The 16,181-nt window shown below is 40.3% G+C and overlaps 1 protein-coding gene across 1 annotated transcript; it reads right to left on the minus strand.

Moving 5' to 3' along the window:
- Positions 1-1,044: 1,044 nt before the first annotated feature.
- On the minus strand, positions 1,045-16,052 carry snx30 (sorting nexin family member 30). The gene is made up of 9 exons (XM_031745761.2): positions 15,672-16,052; positions 12,492-12,707; positions 10,795-10,905; positions 10,520-10,678; positions 9,953-10,142; positions 8,349-8,548; positions 6,382-6,471; positions 5,914-6,066; positions 1,045-4,848 (listed from the first exon to the last, which is right to left on the minus strand). Exons 1-9 carry the CDS (start codon positions 15,804-15,806, stop codon positions 4,771-4,773), a joined length of 1,332 nt encoding a protein of 443 aa, XP_031601621.1. The 5' UTR covers positions 15,807-16,052; the 3' UTR covers positions 1,045-4,770.
- Between the last annotated feature and the right edge of the window lie 129 nt (positions 16,053-16,181).

Here is a 16,181-nt window from a genome sequence, read left to right on the forward strand (position 1 = left end):
TCCTGAACAAAAATCATTATACACACTTTATTGTTCTCTGTTGCTTCCATATATGACTTATTGTCTGGAGATATGGGGTAATGCATATAAAACAAATACTCTTCCTATTTTCAAGTTACAAAAAGAGCTATAAGAATTATAAATCAATCAAACTATATAGAACCAACTAACATTTTGTTTATTAATCTAAATACCCTAAAATTTTATGATTTAGTCGAATATAAAATGGCACAGATAATGTATAAAGCACAAAATAACTTGCTTTGCTGCAGTATTCAGAAGCTGTTTAAAGTCAGAGCGAGTCAATATGACTTAAGGGGAACAGATGTCTTTAAAACAAACAAGATAAGGACAAACATAAAGCAAAGATGTGTTTCTGTTAGAGGAGTTAACCTGTGGAATAGTTATGACAATGATTTAAAAAGGTGTAGTTCATTTTCCTTGTTTAAAAACATGTTTAAAAATAGAGTATTAGAAAAATATATTAATCAAGAATGAAAAGAGCAAAAATAATAATTCTGAAACTCTTGATTGTTTTGCTTTGATGTAATTATCTAAGGTGGAAAAAAAATTTTTGTTTGTTTGTTTTTGCTTTGCTTTCTTTTATTCTTTGCTTCGAGCCCTGTGTACAGGAGCTGCATGCAAAAGATTTTTTGTTAAAAGGGTTGGCATAATAAGCAAATGCTTCAGCCAATACCCTTTGATTAGCCTTGTCTCATGATTTTTTTGCTTTTTGGTAATCTTTATTTTGTATTCTGTATGCTAATCAATAAAAAAAAATCAATCAATAAAAAAAAAAAAAAAAAAAAAATCAATCAATATGTTGGTGTTCGAGCTGCAATGACACTAAATAAAATCTTTTTGTTAAATAAACATTAAGGCTTGTTGTGATGTTTTTAAATTGTCTGTATGAAAGAATATTTAAATATTCAGAAACACATATCCTTGCTAAATCTCTTCATCCAGAGCATAACTGCAGTATATTTAGTATGTATACATATATATATAAAAATATATAAAAAGTTACAGAAGCAGAAAAATACCAAATGCATTCATTCCTTTTATTATTGGTCCAATATATCAGAAAAACCCCCAATTTGTGTTAAAGATAAATTGCATCAAAAACAACATCAATGTACAAGCTTATTTATAATTACAACAAAATTGTTATTAACATCCAAATGTACAATAAGGGCTCTGAACGTAAACGGCACACAATGAGGAGGAACAGAGGTTAAAAAAAGAACAACAAAACCATAACAGACAAAAAAGTCATCTGAGTTTTAGACTGACTTGGTCGCTTTTATTCATCATGTGCTGAAAATCAGATCTCTTCATGTGCGAATCCACGCTGCCGGGATGATGAGAGGAAGAGAGAGGCATTGGGGGCGGAGGATGTTTGGCCTGGAAATATTTGAAAGAAAACTCTCCCCTCCAACAGGCTCATAACAGACGTCCCTGTTTGAGGGATTTCACCTGAATCAGCTTCATATACAGCGTTTTTTTGAATGTGTCTCAACTGAATTTAGACCAGTTTGTTGTCATTTTTTTGGCAAATTAAATTAGAAAGAAAAATATTTTTTTCCCCAGCAGAAGTTTCTGCCAGGGCCTTGAGCTACATATTTAGTGCAAAACAATTCAGCAGGCACATGTAGTATAATAATAATGATAATAATAACAATAATAATAATAATAATAATTATAATGATAATAATGATAATAATAGGGTACTGGCTAATAGAGAACACTGATCACACTAAACAGAGAGCTATTGTTGGAGGTTTAATGTGCATCAAAAGTAAAACGGTTTTGGTTGTGGCAGGTTTACACTGTTCGTGCACATCTCTATTCCCTTTTAAATCTTTATGCACTCATAAACCCAAAGATGCGCTCCAGTTTCATATATGTGTGTCTCACATGTCAATTACTTCATTTACACCAAAGCGCGCTCTACAGATGCACCAGTGCCTAATGATAAGAGATCAAGTAACAACAACTCACAATCCTCAGCGGATATCAATGTTATACCCTAAACAGAACAGGAAATGGGGTTTTTTAAGCTGTATTATATATATTTTTTGTATTATTCATGCTACATTTCATCTAGTTACTTCTCAAACTGCACTCGGGCTTCAGTGAGTTTTAGCTACAAGCAAACATCAAGAAGAAACACATAAGTCATCTCATTTAATGTTTTTAAACCAATCTGGGGTTTTCTTTAGTATAAACAGATGTATGATCCCTTTAATAGATAAAAGCTGGCACCTGATCTGTTTGTATGTGTACAATCAAGGCAGGAGCAGCTACAAATACTGCTCAATAGCACTACTAGTGGACTACTACTAGAACTTAACAGTCAAACTCTAAGGTTTGAGCTATTCAAATGCAATGGGGTTATTATAGGGCAACAGTAAGGGTAAGAATGATCGTAGTAAATCTTTGGATTTTCCCTTTTAGCCCTGGTGCATCCATAGGCCGCTCCACTGCATCTGCCTCCATCCTTAAAGATAATTTTTCTTCACATTGTTGACTTCTGCTAGTTACAGAGTAGCTGCTTCACTGTTTTAAAGCTTAAGGGTAAAATGTGAAAGGCAAAAATAGATAAGGACATTAAAAAAAGAGAGAGCAAACTAAAACTAGTTCAGCACTTGCATTTGGTTGGATGGAGGGGCAGGCTCAGTAATGTGACGGCTACTTTACTTGACTGTAACAAAACCTGAAAGCAGCTCTAGTCTGGAAATCCTGTCAGTGAAGGAGAAACTCTTAACCAACAGGAGGCCAAAACGTGGTGACTGTGGAAATGTCACATGACTGAGTCTGCCTGGGTGTCATTGGTCAGGTTTTAGCTACTTTCAGAGTAAAAGGAAAGCAGAATAAGCAAGATACATCTACTGTCTGTGCTTCAAACCCTTTCTTCTGGGTTGGCAGTAAATAAGAAAGTTTTAAATAATATGACTGCAGTGAGGGGATTTTTCCCATTCAGGAGTTGGAAAATAATAAAGAAGTGTGATGTGCTGCAGGGCTCCACCTCATTATCCCATGAGTCACAGCTGAGCAGATGAGGTCACATCCTCAGACTGCTAACAGAGCTGCACCGCAGAGGGTTTCCACGCTGTTCAGTACCTCAGTCTCAGCCCGTTTGGTTAAAACAGGCAACCTAAGAATTTAAAGTAATGTGTTGCATCACTCAGGGTGTAGATTTTTTGTTTGGTTTTGTTGCAATGTCTCACTCTTAACATGACACAGCAGGGATTTTTCCACTAGCCTCAGAGGTTTTAGTTCCTCTGTAAGCCAGCAGCATGACCACACTGACACCTTATATTCAGGATTCATGGCTTTCTTATTTTCCATAAAGAATGGTGATGCATGCTTCAATGCAGGGTTTTATCACTTAGGCAAAGAACTGCAAGGAAAGAATTAATAAGTTAATAAAAAAAAATAAATCCAATGGTAAAACATTTATGTCTTTAACAAGTTACAGAGCACCACTGGAGTCTTCACCTTATTATTATTATTATGAACCAAATGCACCGTTAACATCGCCAACTGAGGTAAGTCTTTGCTTAAAGAAGAAGAAGAAGGGTATAAATGGGAATGGTGAGAGAAAGACGATATCAAGAGAACCCAAAAGAGGTAGCTCACTGCTTCACTTCCCCCTCATTTCAAAAGCGTGGGAGAAAACTATTAACAGCTTGGCCACAAGGTGGAGCCGCTGTTCTCTTTAAAACTCCACCTTCCACAAAGTGACCTCTCAGACAAACCTCAGCGTTCAGCTCAGACACCTATAGAAGCTTGTTGCCATCACTTAAAAAAAACAAACAAAAATCTTTTTTGCTACTCATAACTTAAAAGTCTGAGTTATAATCTCAAAATTTCGAGTTATTTTCTCTTAAGTTTGAGTTAGTGAGACCAGAGATTATAGCCCGAAATGTTGATTTATGGATGGCAAGAACTTGTTTTCTTCTATAGGCACCTTCATCGTCATCGCTGAAGACTGTTTATCTCCATTTATCTGTGAGGGTGTGTAGCAACAAAAAACAAATAAATAACCGAGATATACTAAAGTGTCCCTTTGGGAAAACATGCACAGGTCCCACTTGAACATTTATCACATACCACCTGATTTTTGTGGATTATTTTTAGTAATAGGTGCAGGAACGACAGGGGTGAAGTTTGTGACCTTTGGTAAAAGTTTAGATTAAAAAAACAAAAACAAAACATGTGTGGTGCTTTGAGTACAAGAGAGTAAATTTGTGTTCATTCACTGTTGTATTTCCCAGAGGCTTTTACAACCTGGCAGGACAAAAAAAAAAAAAAAAAAAAAAACATCTTGAGGATGTTTTGAACATATCTGAAACAAACCTAAGATACTTCATAGACCCACACAGCAGCAATACCTTCATGAACAGTTTTCTCAGTATGAAAATGGGAGAGCGTTGAGTAAGAGACTGCGGTTAAATAAACACAAAGTAGCATTGGCAACCGACTGTTAACTCGAAATATGAAGTAGAAAAAGTCAAAAAAAGAAACAAAAACAAAAACTATACATAGTAGGTTTCTCCTCTTTTCCTAGCTGTCCTCGAATGCACCGTGTGTTTCCTCCTTAGCGGCCCAAAATCTTAGAGGGAGACGACTCCCCTCATACAATCATCTCACAGGAGAACAGGGGCCCCGAGTCCAGCAGGTAAACCTGCTGCCCTGTTGGTCTTTTTCCGTGGCATGAACGAGAGAGTGTGTGTGGAGAGACGGAGAGAAAGAGATAGAGATGTTTCAGTTCGTCTCACTCGTTTTGTCTTCAGTCTGTTTGTCCTGGAGGACAGTTATGAGCGACTCCCACGCTGCCTGGCACTGCACAGGGCGGAGATGGACCAAGAGTCGGCCGACGTGGGGAAAGAATGAGGTAAAAGGGAAAGATTGGAATTATTTAGAGGAATTCTGAAAGATTTATGTTTGTAAAAGTCATGTTTTCACAGTGTGGGCTCAGAAATCTGTACAGTGATTCCACACATCTGCCACAGAGGCTGCTGAGGATCTACCAGATAATACAGGAGTCAGATGGCTGTACCACTCACACATGAGTGCAAAACATTCAGTCTCTACAGGCTAATGAGGGAATGCACTTGAACAGTTTCAGAGAAATTTCAGGGAGGATAAGGATAACAAACTAAATACAGAAGTCTAACATTTTTATGCAAAAATAAACATACACAAGATCATGAGATCATGAGAAGAACAAATAAACAGCCTTTGTAATAAAAGTACATGAAAGAAACAAGATGAGAATTTGTAGTCCATCTTCTTGAGATCATTGTTAGGAAGCCCTTCACACCTTTCCTAGGCCTCATGGCATCTACAGTTGTAGTCAAGAAAACGGGGTAGGAGGTAATTATGTGGACTATCTGACTGCATGCCTGCTCACCCTAAACATGTGCGTCTTCCATGTAGAGAAAACCAAAAACAAGGCGAGAGTTGTGTGATCAACTGGTGTAATCAGTGCAACGACGCCGACCAAGTTAATTTATAGTAATACTCAGTTGTGCTCGCATCATTAAATAATATTTCTCTAGTCTACATAAACTTTTTTTTTTAAACTCAAATAATAAGAAACTGAAAAAATGAACCTGTTTTTTAAATCTTAAATTAAGTGCAAACTCTGTATGCATGAATAGATAGGATCACTTTGGAGAGAGGTTAGTGTTTTTCTTCTTGTCATCTGTTGACCCTTTTTTCCCCCCCGACTGCTGCACTTCATTTAGCATCTCCCTAACTGCTCCACTGTTTTCGGTCTTTATGCCACCATAAAACTGGAAACACTGGTATGAGTGGGAGTGTCTCCGGTGACCTTTAAGAACAGCTCGTGTGTTGCCTGAGGCTAAAAGCTGGAGTGTTTTTACAGAAATTACACAGGCGTACCTTTTCATAATAGGTGACGTTTTTGTCGGCCATGCCGGTGAGAAGCTGCTTGAAGTCTTGTCTCTTGTTGCTCTGCCAGCGCTCCCAGTCTGCCTTCAGGTCAGCGTTGAAACACTCCATTTTGTCCTGGCATTTCTCTACCTCCGCTGGTATCTGGTATAACACAGACAACATCAGCTGCAGGAGCCTTACATAATACCGGAGTACTTTACAGGACAAGGAGTGTTGGTGGGGATGGGGTGTGTATTAAATCCTGTGATCTTGGTATAGGCAGAAGACAAAAAATAAATAACTTCATTTACCATCCGACAAATCTAGTCAGAATTTTCTGGTCATCTGAAGAATGATCTCTCAACTTGTAATTTATTAAGTTTTCAATTCTAAGAATACCAGTGAAAAGTAAAGACACTCCCAGAAGTAACAAATGCAGAAACGGCAGATTCAGATGAAAGGAAGGGGAAGGCTCACGGGTGTTCTGTCCTCTTGTTTGCGCAATACGGCTGCTTCTAGACGGCCTTCGTACTCCGCTTGGCTCTGGTCTCGCTTCCTCAAAACATTCTGTAAACAGACAGAGAAGGTCATACGTTTTATTTTGCACCCTTACACTCACTGTCCACTGTCCAAAGTATTTTATAAGAAAGACAACATGCGAAAACTGTTAAACTGAGACAGAGATGCTGAATCAGGAGCTTGGCGAGGACAGGACATGACACATGCAGAATCTCAAACCATACTTCCTCTATTCAGGTTCAAAGGTGACGAAACCAGTCGGTGCTCGACTGTGTGCAGGCTGAAGGACTCGCACTTTACGCTGTTCTGGGTAAATTTCTGCCCCCGTGTATTTTCCTTATGTTCTCCGCTATAAATAAATGAAACTAATCCATGGTTAAACATTATACATTTTCAAGCTTGTGCCTGCGAACCGAGCTGAACTGCCTTTTCCACTCTTTTCCATCCAAAACCTATAAATGTGTTTACAGTGGAAAACTTCAGTAGAACTTTCCTCTGCTGATTTTAGCTCACTAAACCAGACATCTTTTTGTTTCTTTTTAATTTGGAAAGAAACAGGCAAAATATTTTAATTTCACATAACATTTTGCTTTTTTGTCACTTTTTTATCCTTGATAGTTTTGCACATTTGGTTTTTGTAGTTTTGCCTCTCTCTGCCTGCAGAGCCGAGATGTGGTTGAAGTGTAGATGTTCTGCTTTAATTCTGGTTTAACAAAATAACTGTTGAGGAATTATTGCTATGTTTATCCACAGACGCCACATTTCCACAGGCTCAAAACTAACTGGACAAGCTAACATCATTTTATGAGGATTGTTATGAAACCCTTTTGCAGTCAATGAACACCCAAAGCGTAGAACCCATTGACATCCCAAAAAGCTGTGTTTTCCTTCCAGGCCTTTATTTTATCCTCCAGTGGGTCTTTCTGCCTTCAGTAGCTGAAAAGCATGCTCTGGGGTCAGGTTGACTTTTAAAAATATTCCCTTTCTTTACCCTGAGAAACTCCTGGGTTGTTTTGCTTTGCGTCATTATCAGTTTGCACTGTTAAACACTGTCTGCTCAGTTTTGCCCCATTTTGCTGAGTGTACGGCCCTGTATGACTCCCAGTTCACCCTGCTCTTCTATCAGCAGTCAGATCATCAATAAACATTAGTGCCCTGGTTTCACAGGCAGCCATAACATCACTTCTGCCATGTTTGACAGATGTTGTTGTAAGGATCCAGGTCAGGAGCCGTTTTTGTTTCTCTTCCCATCATTCCATCATTCTGGTAAAAGGTTCATCTATCCAAAGAATTTTTGTCGGCTCTGTTAGATGGAGTTTTTTTGGCCAATACTAATCTGGTCCTCGTGCTCCAGAGTGTAACCAGTGGTTTGCGTCTTGTTGTAAACCCTCTGTATTTACACTCATGAAGGCATCTCTTGATTTTAGACCTCGACAGTGATGTACGCACCATCTCAAAAGTGTTCTCGGCTTGGTTAGATGTTGTGATGGGGGTTTTCTTGACCATGGAAATAATTCTGTCATCATTGACTTTAGTTGTTTTCTGTGCTCTTTCGGATCTTTTGGTTTTGATGAGCTGGCCAAGGCTTTCATTCTTTTCAAGCAAGTCAAGCAACTTTCTCGCTTTGTCTTTTCAGCCTAACAATCGCTTTTTTCACTTGCATCTCTCTTTGGACTTCATACTCATCTTTTATCTGTCATCAAATAACAAGAGAACAGGCCTCATCTGGCCATGAACATTATCATCAGCACATTAATTACTATGAGTTAGTGTAAAATGTCAGAAAATTCTAAACAGTTAACGCTAAATTTTTGTTTAACCTACACCCAGGGACTAATTAGCAGAAATTAGAACACTTTATTTTGTTCCCTTTTCTTGACACATCAAACAGACGTTACACGTTTTTAGCGCCACCAACTCCCTACCTTCATTGACTCGATGTAGAGAATGTATTCTCTGAGCACGGGTAGGAAGTCCTGGCTCATGTTCTCACTCATGTCCTCCAGCGCGCCGCAGCACGTCGTCACACAGCCAGCCACGCCCTCCAGAGGACGCTGCAGCTCCTCCTCTGACCCCGCCCAACTGGCATAGACTGTACCATACTCGCGTAGCTCAGTTAGGTACTCTAGTTAAGAGATGGGGTGAAAGAGTTGGTTAGGTCAGATCTGACTTCTTAAAATCAGAGTTATTGCAGAGTACTAGATGACATGTTGCTGCCTGGGAAATAAATCACAGCAAAGCCACAAGCATAATTTTTTTGTTTTGTTGTTTTACACTCCATCCCCTCACAGGTCTTTATTATTTACAGTCACCAGAATTTCCATCTTATCTCCTCTAACAAGGCCGCCGCGGACAGCCACTGGTCTACAACTTGAACAGATGGTGCCGAGCAGCACTTCACGTGGCTGGTGGCAGTTATTTACACAGTCACTTTTCATGCATGAGTTAGGCCTGCAGTTATCAACCACAAGGCCCAAAGGTCTGTGGGTTCCTCTTCAAACAAACACACTCCACAGTCAATACTGCATATCAACTCATCCTAAAACTCATTGCTTACCGGTACAGACTCGATGATCACACATGAAATTCAAACAGCCGATTCTACAAAATGCTCCCAGCAAAATGGCCAAGAAACATAATATAAAGAGCAAGCACCAATGCACTATATGCACTCGTTGCTTGTTGGTGCCTAAAATAGACATTTGGAAGAAGTAGCCTCGATGAAGTTCATCTGTAACCACAAGCACAAATAGCTCCTCTATAGTCACTGAGGCTACACTGCAAAGAGCACAGCACCATATGAATTTGGCTGCTTCCTGCATGTGCCTAAAATACACGAATGGGTAAGCAATGCTAGAGAATTTAACTCTTTATCAGACATAGTGCTTTATACATCTAAGAGTCAGCATGAAGTTTAATACATTTGGTAAAATAAAAACATCCGATACAAACGAAAGCTTCTCTTTTGGTTTTTCACTTCTTCTTTTTTTTTTTATGATTCAGCATAATTATTTCTCTTTTTGCGGGTTTAATTTAGAATGGAAAAAAATAGATAAACTGTTCACCATACGTAACAACAAAGGTGTCATGGGCTTTTGATGATGACATGAGCCTCCTACGCCTCCTACATGAGGTATTTCAGGCATGTCCGCCTAAGACAGGGGTGTCGGACTCCAGGCCTCGAGGGCCGGTGTCCTGCAGGTTTTAGATCTCACCCTGGGTCAACACACCTGAATAAAATGATTAGCTCATTACCTGGCCTCTGCAGAACTTCAAGACATGTTGAGGAGGTCATTTAGCCATTTAAATCAGCTATGTTGGATCAAGGACACATCTAAAACCTGAGAGACACCGGCCCTCGAGGCCTGGAGTTCGACACATGTGGCCTAAGAGAAGACCACGGGCCACCCAGGACACTCCGAATAGGTTATTTCTCCCTGGCTAGCCTACAAACACCTCAGATTCTCTCCATAAAATAGATGAAGAAGGAAGAATTATCATGCTTAAATATATTTCCTCAGCCCCTTACCTGACTGCTCTTTGAGGATCCTCTGAGCGATCCGGTCGATGGTTCCCAGTTTCTGGTTAAAGGTGTCCAGGTATTCTCCCAGGGCGCAGAACTCAGGAGGTCGCACTCGCAGCTTGTAGCCTCCAGCCACGCTCTTCACAGACTCACCCACTTTGGTCAGCAGGGCCAGACCCTGACGTTTGTTGAGGTCCTGCGAGCAACAGCATGATATTGATATAAATAGGCAGCCACATAAGTTTAAAAAGGTTAGACAGTAAAGAAAATATGATGGTAATCGTGTCTTCTCTCCTCTTCTCAGTGGAGATCGAGTATTGGTCGCGACTAAGACCACTTGAGGGTCTTTCATCTTAAAGAGAGCAATAGAGACTTTGCTTAAAGACATTTTAAACAAGGAAATAAGAGGTCTGTATTTTGTTGGTTTTATATTTTTCTGAAAGCTTACAGCTGAGGTTAAGCTTTTTGAATTTTGGTTTATCACGCAACAGCACTCATGATTTTCCTTTCTTTTTGACCTATATTCATATTAGTGGGACTGCTTTTCTTCATGGGTTACTGCAGCCGTCTCACCTTGGCAGACAGGAAAGCATTTAGATGAGGGTTGAAGGAGAGGACGGGGTGGTCTGCAACTCGTTTGAGGAACTTGTCCAGGGCCTTCATCCTCGTCTCCACAAACTCCTCGGAAAAACGATCGACCACGCCCTTCATCACAAACTTCTCCGGCAACGGCTGGAGATGGGAGGACGACGGCAGAGCGGGGACGAGAAGGGAGTGCAAAAGAGAGCGTTAGAGGTTTCTAATTGGCAAGCGGCACAGCTGGTTGCAACAAAGCTCGTGTAACCTACTGGGATGAGGTGGGTCGGCTGGCTGTCCTCCAGCTTGGTCCTCAGCCAGTCAAAGTCCTGATAGCGCCGCCGAACAGAGTACTCTGGCAGGTCAAACTCTATCCGTGATGTCTGAGGAAGAACACACACACAAACATTTCTAAATTAAATTCTTCATATAAAAAAGGAAGAAAGAGCTAGAAAAATCCAGCATGTGACAAGGTGGTAAAATCAAACAGGTCCATGAACGCAGCCTTTTGTGGCCGAGTGAACTTTACACCGTTTGTGAGTTACTTTGTAAGAGTTTAACTTAATTTAGAAAAAAAGAAATGGGAAAATCATTTAGTATTCACAGCAGGCAGTGCATGCGTACACACACAAAAATGCACTTCCTGTCTCTCTGAACATCAAGGGTCAAAGGTTGCTTGGACATGTCTCCCCACTGAATCGGTTTGTGTCATTAAGCACTGAAGAAGAAAAAACAAAACCCAAAAACAAACAGAGGATCCACCTGCTAAACACGAGTTACAGAATCTCCCTTGCGGAATATCATTTTCCAGGAAAGGTTAATGTATCCGACACATGATCCAACCCGTTTTATCAGGATACAAGCAAATTCAGGTCTAACTGGTTCATTCCATCTCAAATAAACTATCTGAACATTTTCTGCTCAACCACCTCTGATTTACACGAAAACTTTATAGTTTTAAAATGTGGACATACATACATTGTGAAATTTTAGCTTCATATATCAAATATTTTTCTAGATTTTTATTTTCACTTTCAGGCTCACCCTCCTTCTCACGAAATCCGCAAAATAAATTGCACAAGGCAATCTGTCACATAATTGTCCCTTTGTTTCACTGTGGGTTCAGAATTTGGTGTCCATTCCTTTCTAACAATGGACAATGCAATAACAACAGCTTTAAAAACAAAAACCCATATACACATAAGTGTAGTTTTAACAGATTATCCCATGTTTTCTGCTCCAGCATCCATTTCTCCCTTTGTCTGGAGGTGGCAACGTTCTCTTGTCTGCTTCTGCTCCTGTGACAAAAGGTGGCAACTATAACTAATGTAGACTTGTACATCACAGTATTTTTAAAAAAAACATCAGTGTGTCTGTGGCTTTTAACTGGAGGTTAACAACAGCAAGCAGAAATTAAGAGATGTGAAAACTGAATTTAGAAAAAAGGGGGTTCAGTGAATAAACAGACAAACTACAGCCACTGCAATATATTAGACTCTATGAGCTGCCACCATGTAACCTTTCACAGCTTCATCAAGAAAAGCCTGTTTCATATCTACACATCTTAAGTTGTTAAAGTGCTCTGTGGACAAAGCCCATACAAATGTGTCAAGTGTATTTTCCTCTGTTTACATCCTTGTTAGGTAGTTTGCCTACCTGTGCTGCTGCACTGCTACACAATCATAAAAACAATGCACTGCAAGTCAATAAAACCACAGGGTATCTTTAACGTACACCTTCCTCACTGGTATGTTTTTCTAATTAAATATTCATTTAGTGCTTTAACACTACAGGACAGGATTTTTCAGAACCTCCAGCAGCTGCATTAAAGCTCTGCGCCATCATTAAATGCAGATGGAAGAAAAAAAAATACAAGAAAACCACCAAATAAAAGTTTAATTAAGCAATTATTTTCTATAAAATAAAACAGAGTTTGTTCACGTTATCATGACACCAGCTGGTAGCAGACCTTGGTGGAGACTCTGTAAGTGATGTAGGTCTCCATGGTGGAGACGTGCTTCTTTGGGTCGTCGACAGTGACGAAAAGGTCGTGGGTTTCTGTGTCGGCGTAGGGGTCCCGGGTGTCTGGGTCCAAGTCATCGTCCAGGTGCAGCCTGTTGAAGAGCACGGACGCAGAAGCCGGACTCGGCGTCTCGACCGGCGTGCCGTTGGTCAGCCCCACTTCCTGCATGCGAATAGATAAAGACAACATCATGACGCCAAAATACAGATGCTGCACTCTGCAAACAAAGAGTAAAACACAGATCCTGATGCTGCCACTGCAGTTTTTTTCCCTCTCTGTCAATGGCGCTCTTGTTAGGCCCGTATAAACACCCTACATCTCCTACACCATCCTAACTGAATGATGGATAATGGGAGGGAAACAAACAGCTCTGGCATGAAAGACTGAGAATTTTTTATCTCATCTTCAAGTAAATATATAAAAGTCACTACTTTCCAAGGGCCTTACTCAAGAAATAATAGTTTAGAAGACTAACTAATAGGTGGTTTTTGTTAGCAGGAAACAACATAACAAAAACAGTTTTATTATGGACCGCTGGAACAAGGACTTTGTAGACTTACACGTCCATCAGAAAAAAGAATTAAAAGGCCATAAAATGTAAATAAGTTGGCAACTTATTTGCATTTTTGCAGTTTAAAAGGGAAAGTCAGCAGTCTGACTTCAGTCTACCTGTTCAATAATAATAATATTTTACTCAGTGAGGCATATTCAGACTTTCATTTGACAAACATCTTTACATATGAAACATCTTTTACAAGCTTGACCTGTAACATTTGATTTTCTGTGAACTTCTGCTGACAAATCTCAGCGGTTGTCAGAGTCTTCTATGGGATCACATGAGAAAAGGAACTACCTTCGTTGTGTGAGAGGCTCATGTTCAACCACAATTACCTTTTCTTTAAAAAAAAAAAAAAAAAGAAAAAGAAAGATGGTCCGTACACAAATTTCTACTTCAATCGCTGTCAAAAGAAGTGCTTCCTCTCAGTTTGTCCACAGTTTCTTCACACCGCTTGCACTCATTGCTGTGCACACAGGAAACACACGCACACACACACACACACACAGGGCGCTGACGCTGTAAATTCTCTTTTTTTTTAAACACTTTGGTGCTAACCTGCTTTGGTAATCACAGTTGGGATAATTGCATTGGGCTGATGTTAATAAGCAACAGGAGAGTCCAGTATGCACTGACAGTGAGGAGGAGAATAAGAAAACTGTATGTGTCTAACAGACACGGCAGACCTGACAGATGTTTGTGACAACCAGTCCTGGCATTGTGGCCAATCAGCAGATATTTAGAGCACAGGTGTTACTAAATACATCAAGTGCCACGACAGCATGCCAGTGAGTCACCAAGCACCGAATGGAATTTAACCCTCACCATCCTCAATGTAATATTTCCATCTGAGCCTTTTTTGTTATCACTAAATAATACCAGCTGCTCCTTAAGGACGTGTTTGCATATTTTAAACACTTACGGTCATGCCTAAACTTGCCAACTTAAAAAAATAATAAATGTTTAAGTTAACACAAACTACCCGTGCCTGTTTTTGCAAGTTAAAGCTGCAGTAAGTAGGACCTATCACTGTGCTGCTGTGATCGGTTGTTTTGCTGTCCCAATGCTTGTAATTGTGCCACTTGTGAACTTGCTAAATTTGCTCATGCAATGGCTTTTTCCAACCATTTTCCTACTATCTCTCAGACCTTAAAGTGACTTTGCTTTGTCCCAGACCTCAAAATAATCAAATGAACATCAAAATCAGTATAAAAGAAAATGTGCACTTCAATTTTTATGCGACTCATCCAATCTAGCACCACTTTTATACCGCTCCCTAAAGACCAACATCGGTACACACCTATTAGATAAATCTGTTGCATACATACACACACCGACAGATGCAATCATAAAAGAAAGCCTCCATCTGTCATTATCTTTTTATACATATGATGTGTTATTGCACACCTGCTCATCCTCAAATTTTTTTGCCGTGGATGTTTGTGTATTTTTCAAGATTGGGCATCCATCTGCCCCACGGACTTTGGGATCAAACCTTTGACTCACCACGTTTGCGGATGTCCACTCTACCTCTCCAGCCACAGTTGCCTAAATCTAATAAATTCTACTTCCTTTGCACTTTTTTTGCTCTTTGCACTGTTCACCTGATCCAGTCTGAAACAGCCTGTGATCGTCCAAAGTCTTCCATCATTGACCAGAGTTTATGAAGCCTGAAAACAGACAGCAAGGGAGATGCGGGAGTCCAGTTCCCTTTAGATTAGTTCCCTCTCGGACCACTTGAGCTGCAGTATGCTTAGAGGGTTATTGTGGTGTTTGTTTCCTACAGCATCTTTAAGGAACTAAAAGCACCCCCAGGCATGCAATTTTGGTGTTTAACATTATACACCGGATCCTAAGAAAAATAAGATCTCTTATCTAAATAGAATGATACTAGACCTGCTCTGAAGTCTGTGGCATTTCCACAGAATTTTGCTAAAATGAGTGGACAAATGGTTTGACAGGAACCAGACCCATTTGGCCTGGGTAATCATGTACAAGGAAAAGCCACAACCATAATGATGCCAAGAAGCTTCATACTGGAAGTATTACAGCATCTCCTGTAGCCAATAATTAACCGCAGTATCAAAGTGGTTGCTACAGTTGTTACTACAGTAAACACAGCAGCAGCAGCAGAAGCAGGGAGAATAAAAGCCATGTGATATGCTTGGATGGCCCATCTTTGTTTACTCAGCTCACTGGGATTGAGATGGATGCCATGCCCACGTACACGCATAATCCATCTTAAATAGTGAAAACACAACACTCGCGCTTTTACTTGTGAGTTTGTGTCGATTAATTTGGGCCAGATATCCAAACTAGGTGAATTTGCTGTTTCAGCACTGATTTAGTGGCAGACTCAGAGGGTTCAGTCATGTGCTCTAAAACCTCAAATGCAAACAGAAATGAGTGTTTTCCACAGTCTCCTTTTTAAACTTCCATCGGTTTTCTACTACTTATTAACAGGGGGGGATGATAAACACTGGCGTCAGCCGTAAAACAGTTTAATCAAAGAGGGGTTTTGTTTGGGTAAGCGTCCTCTTTCCATCCCCCACCGTCGGTGCAGATCCTACCTTATCCCTTCCACCGCTGACGGTGACATCTGGCCCGGGGGAGAGCGGTTCCTCGGCGGCGGACAGCGGGTGGAGGATCTCCGTGATGGGCTTTTGCCCCGAGCTGGCCAGGCCTTTCGGAGCGCTGATACTCATTGCGTGGAAGGCGGGAAGACGTGGCCGGGTATCTGAGGAGGTAACGGCTGTCCGTTTCTCCGCGGCCGTTATGGTTCTGGAGACAAAAAAAGAGGCTTTTTTCCCCCTCCTCTGTTCAGGGTCTCTTCAGCTGAGATGTTTCACTGGCTGCTTGACCACAACTGTCAGCTGACTCCTACTGCGCAGTTCCGGAAGTTAAACGAGAAGAACCTGGATGTAAACATGTCAGTCACGTGACAAATGACGAGCGAATCGCTGAAGATCGTCTACTAAGAAGATGTACGAACAGATTTACAATCAGATTTCTATTTTACAGAAATACATCAAGAAAAAAACTGCTTATAGTTTATAAATAACCCGGGAAAAAAACACAAG

This window comes from Oreochromis aureus, linkage group 7 (assembly GCF_013358895.1).
Source record: "Oreochromis aureus strain Israel breed Guangdong linkage group 7, ZZ_aureus, whole genome shotgun sequence".
NCBI lineage: Eukaryota > Metazoa > Chordata > Actinopteri > Cichliformes > Cichlidae > Oreochromis > Oreochromis aureus.

Bases quoted from the DNA above. Each gene is read 5' to 3' on its own strand.
- snx30 (XM_031745761.2), bottom strand. From the start codon at position 15,806: ATGAGTATCAGCGCTCCGAAAGGCCTGGCCAGCTCGGGGCAAAAGCCC. The intron at 10,906-12,491 runs GTCTGCTACCAG...GTTCTTCCTCAG, and splicing joins CTTACAGAGTCTCCACCAAG to ACATCACGGATAGAGTTTGA. The intron at 6,067-6,381 runs GTGAGCCTTCCC...GTGTTATACCAG, and splicing joins AACAAGAGGACAGAACACCC to ATACCAGCGGAGGTAGAGAA.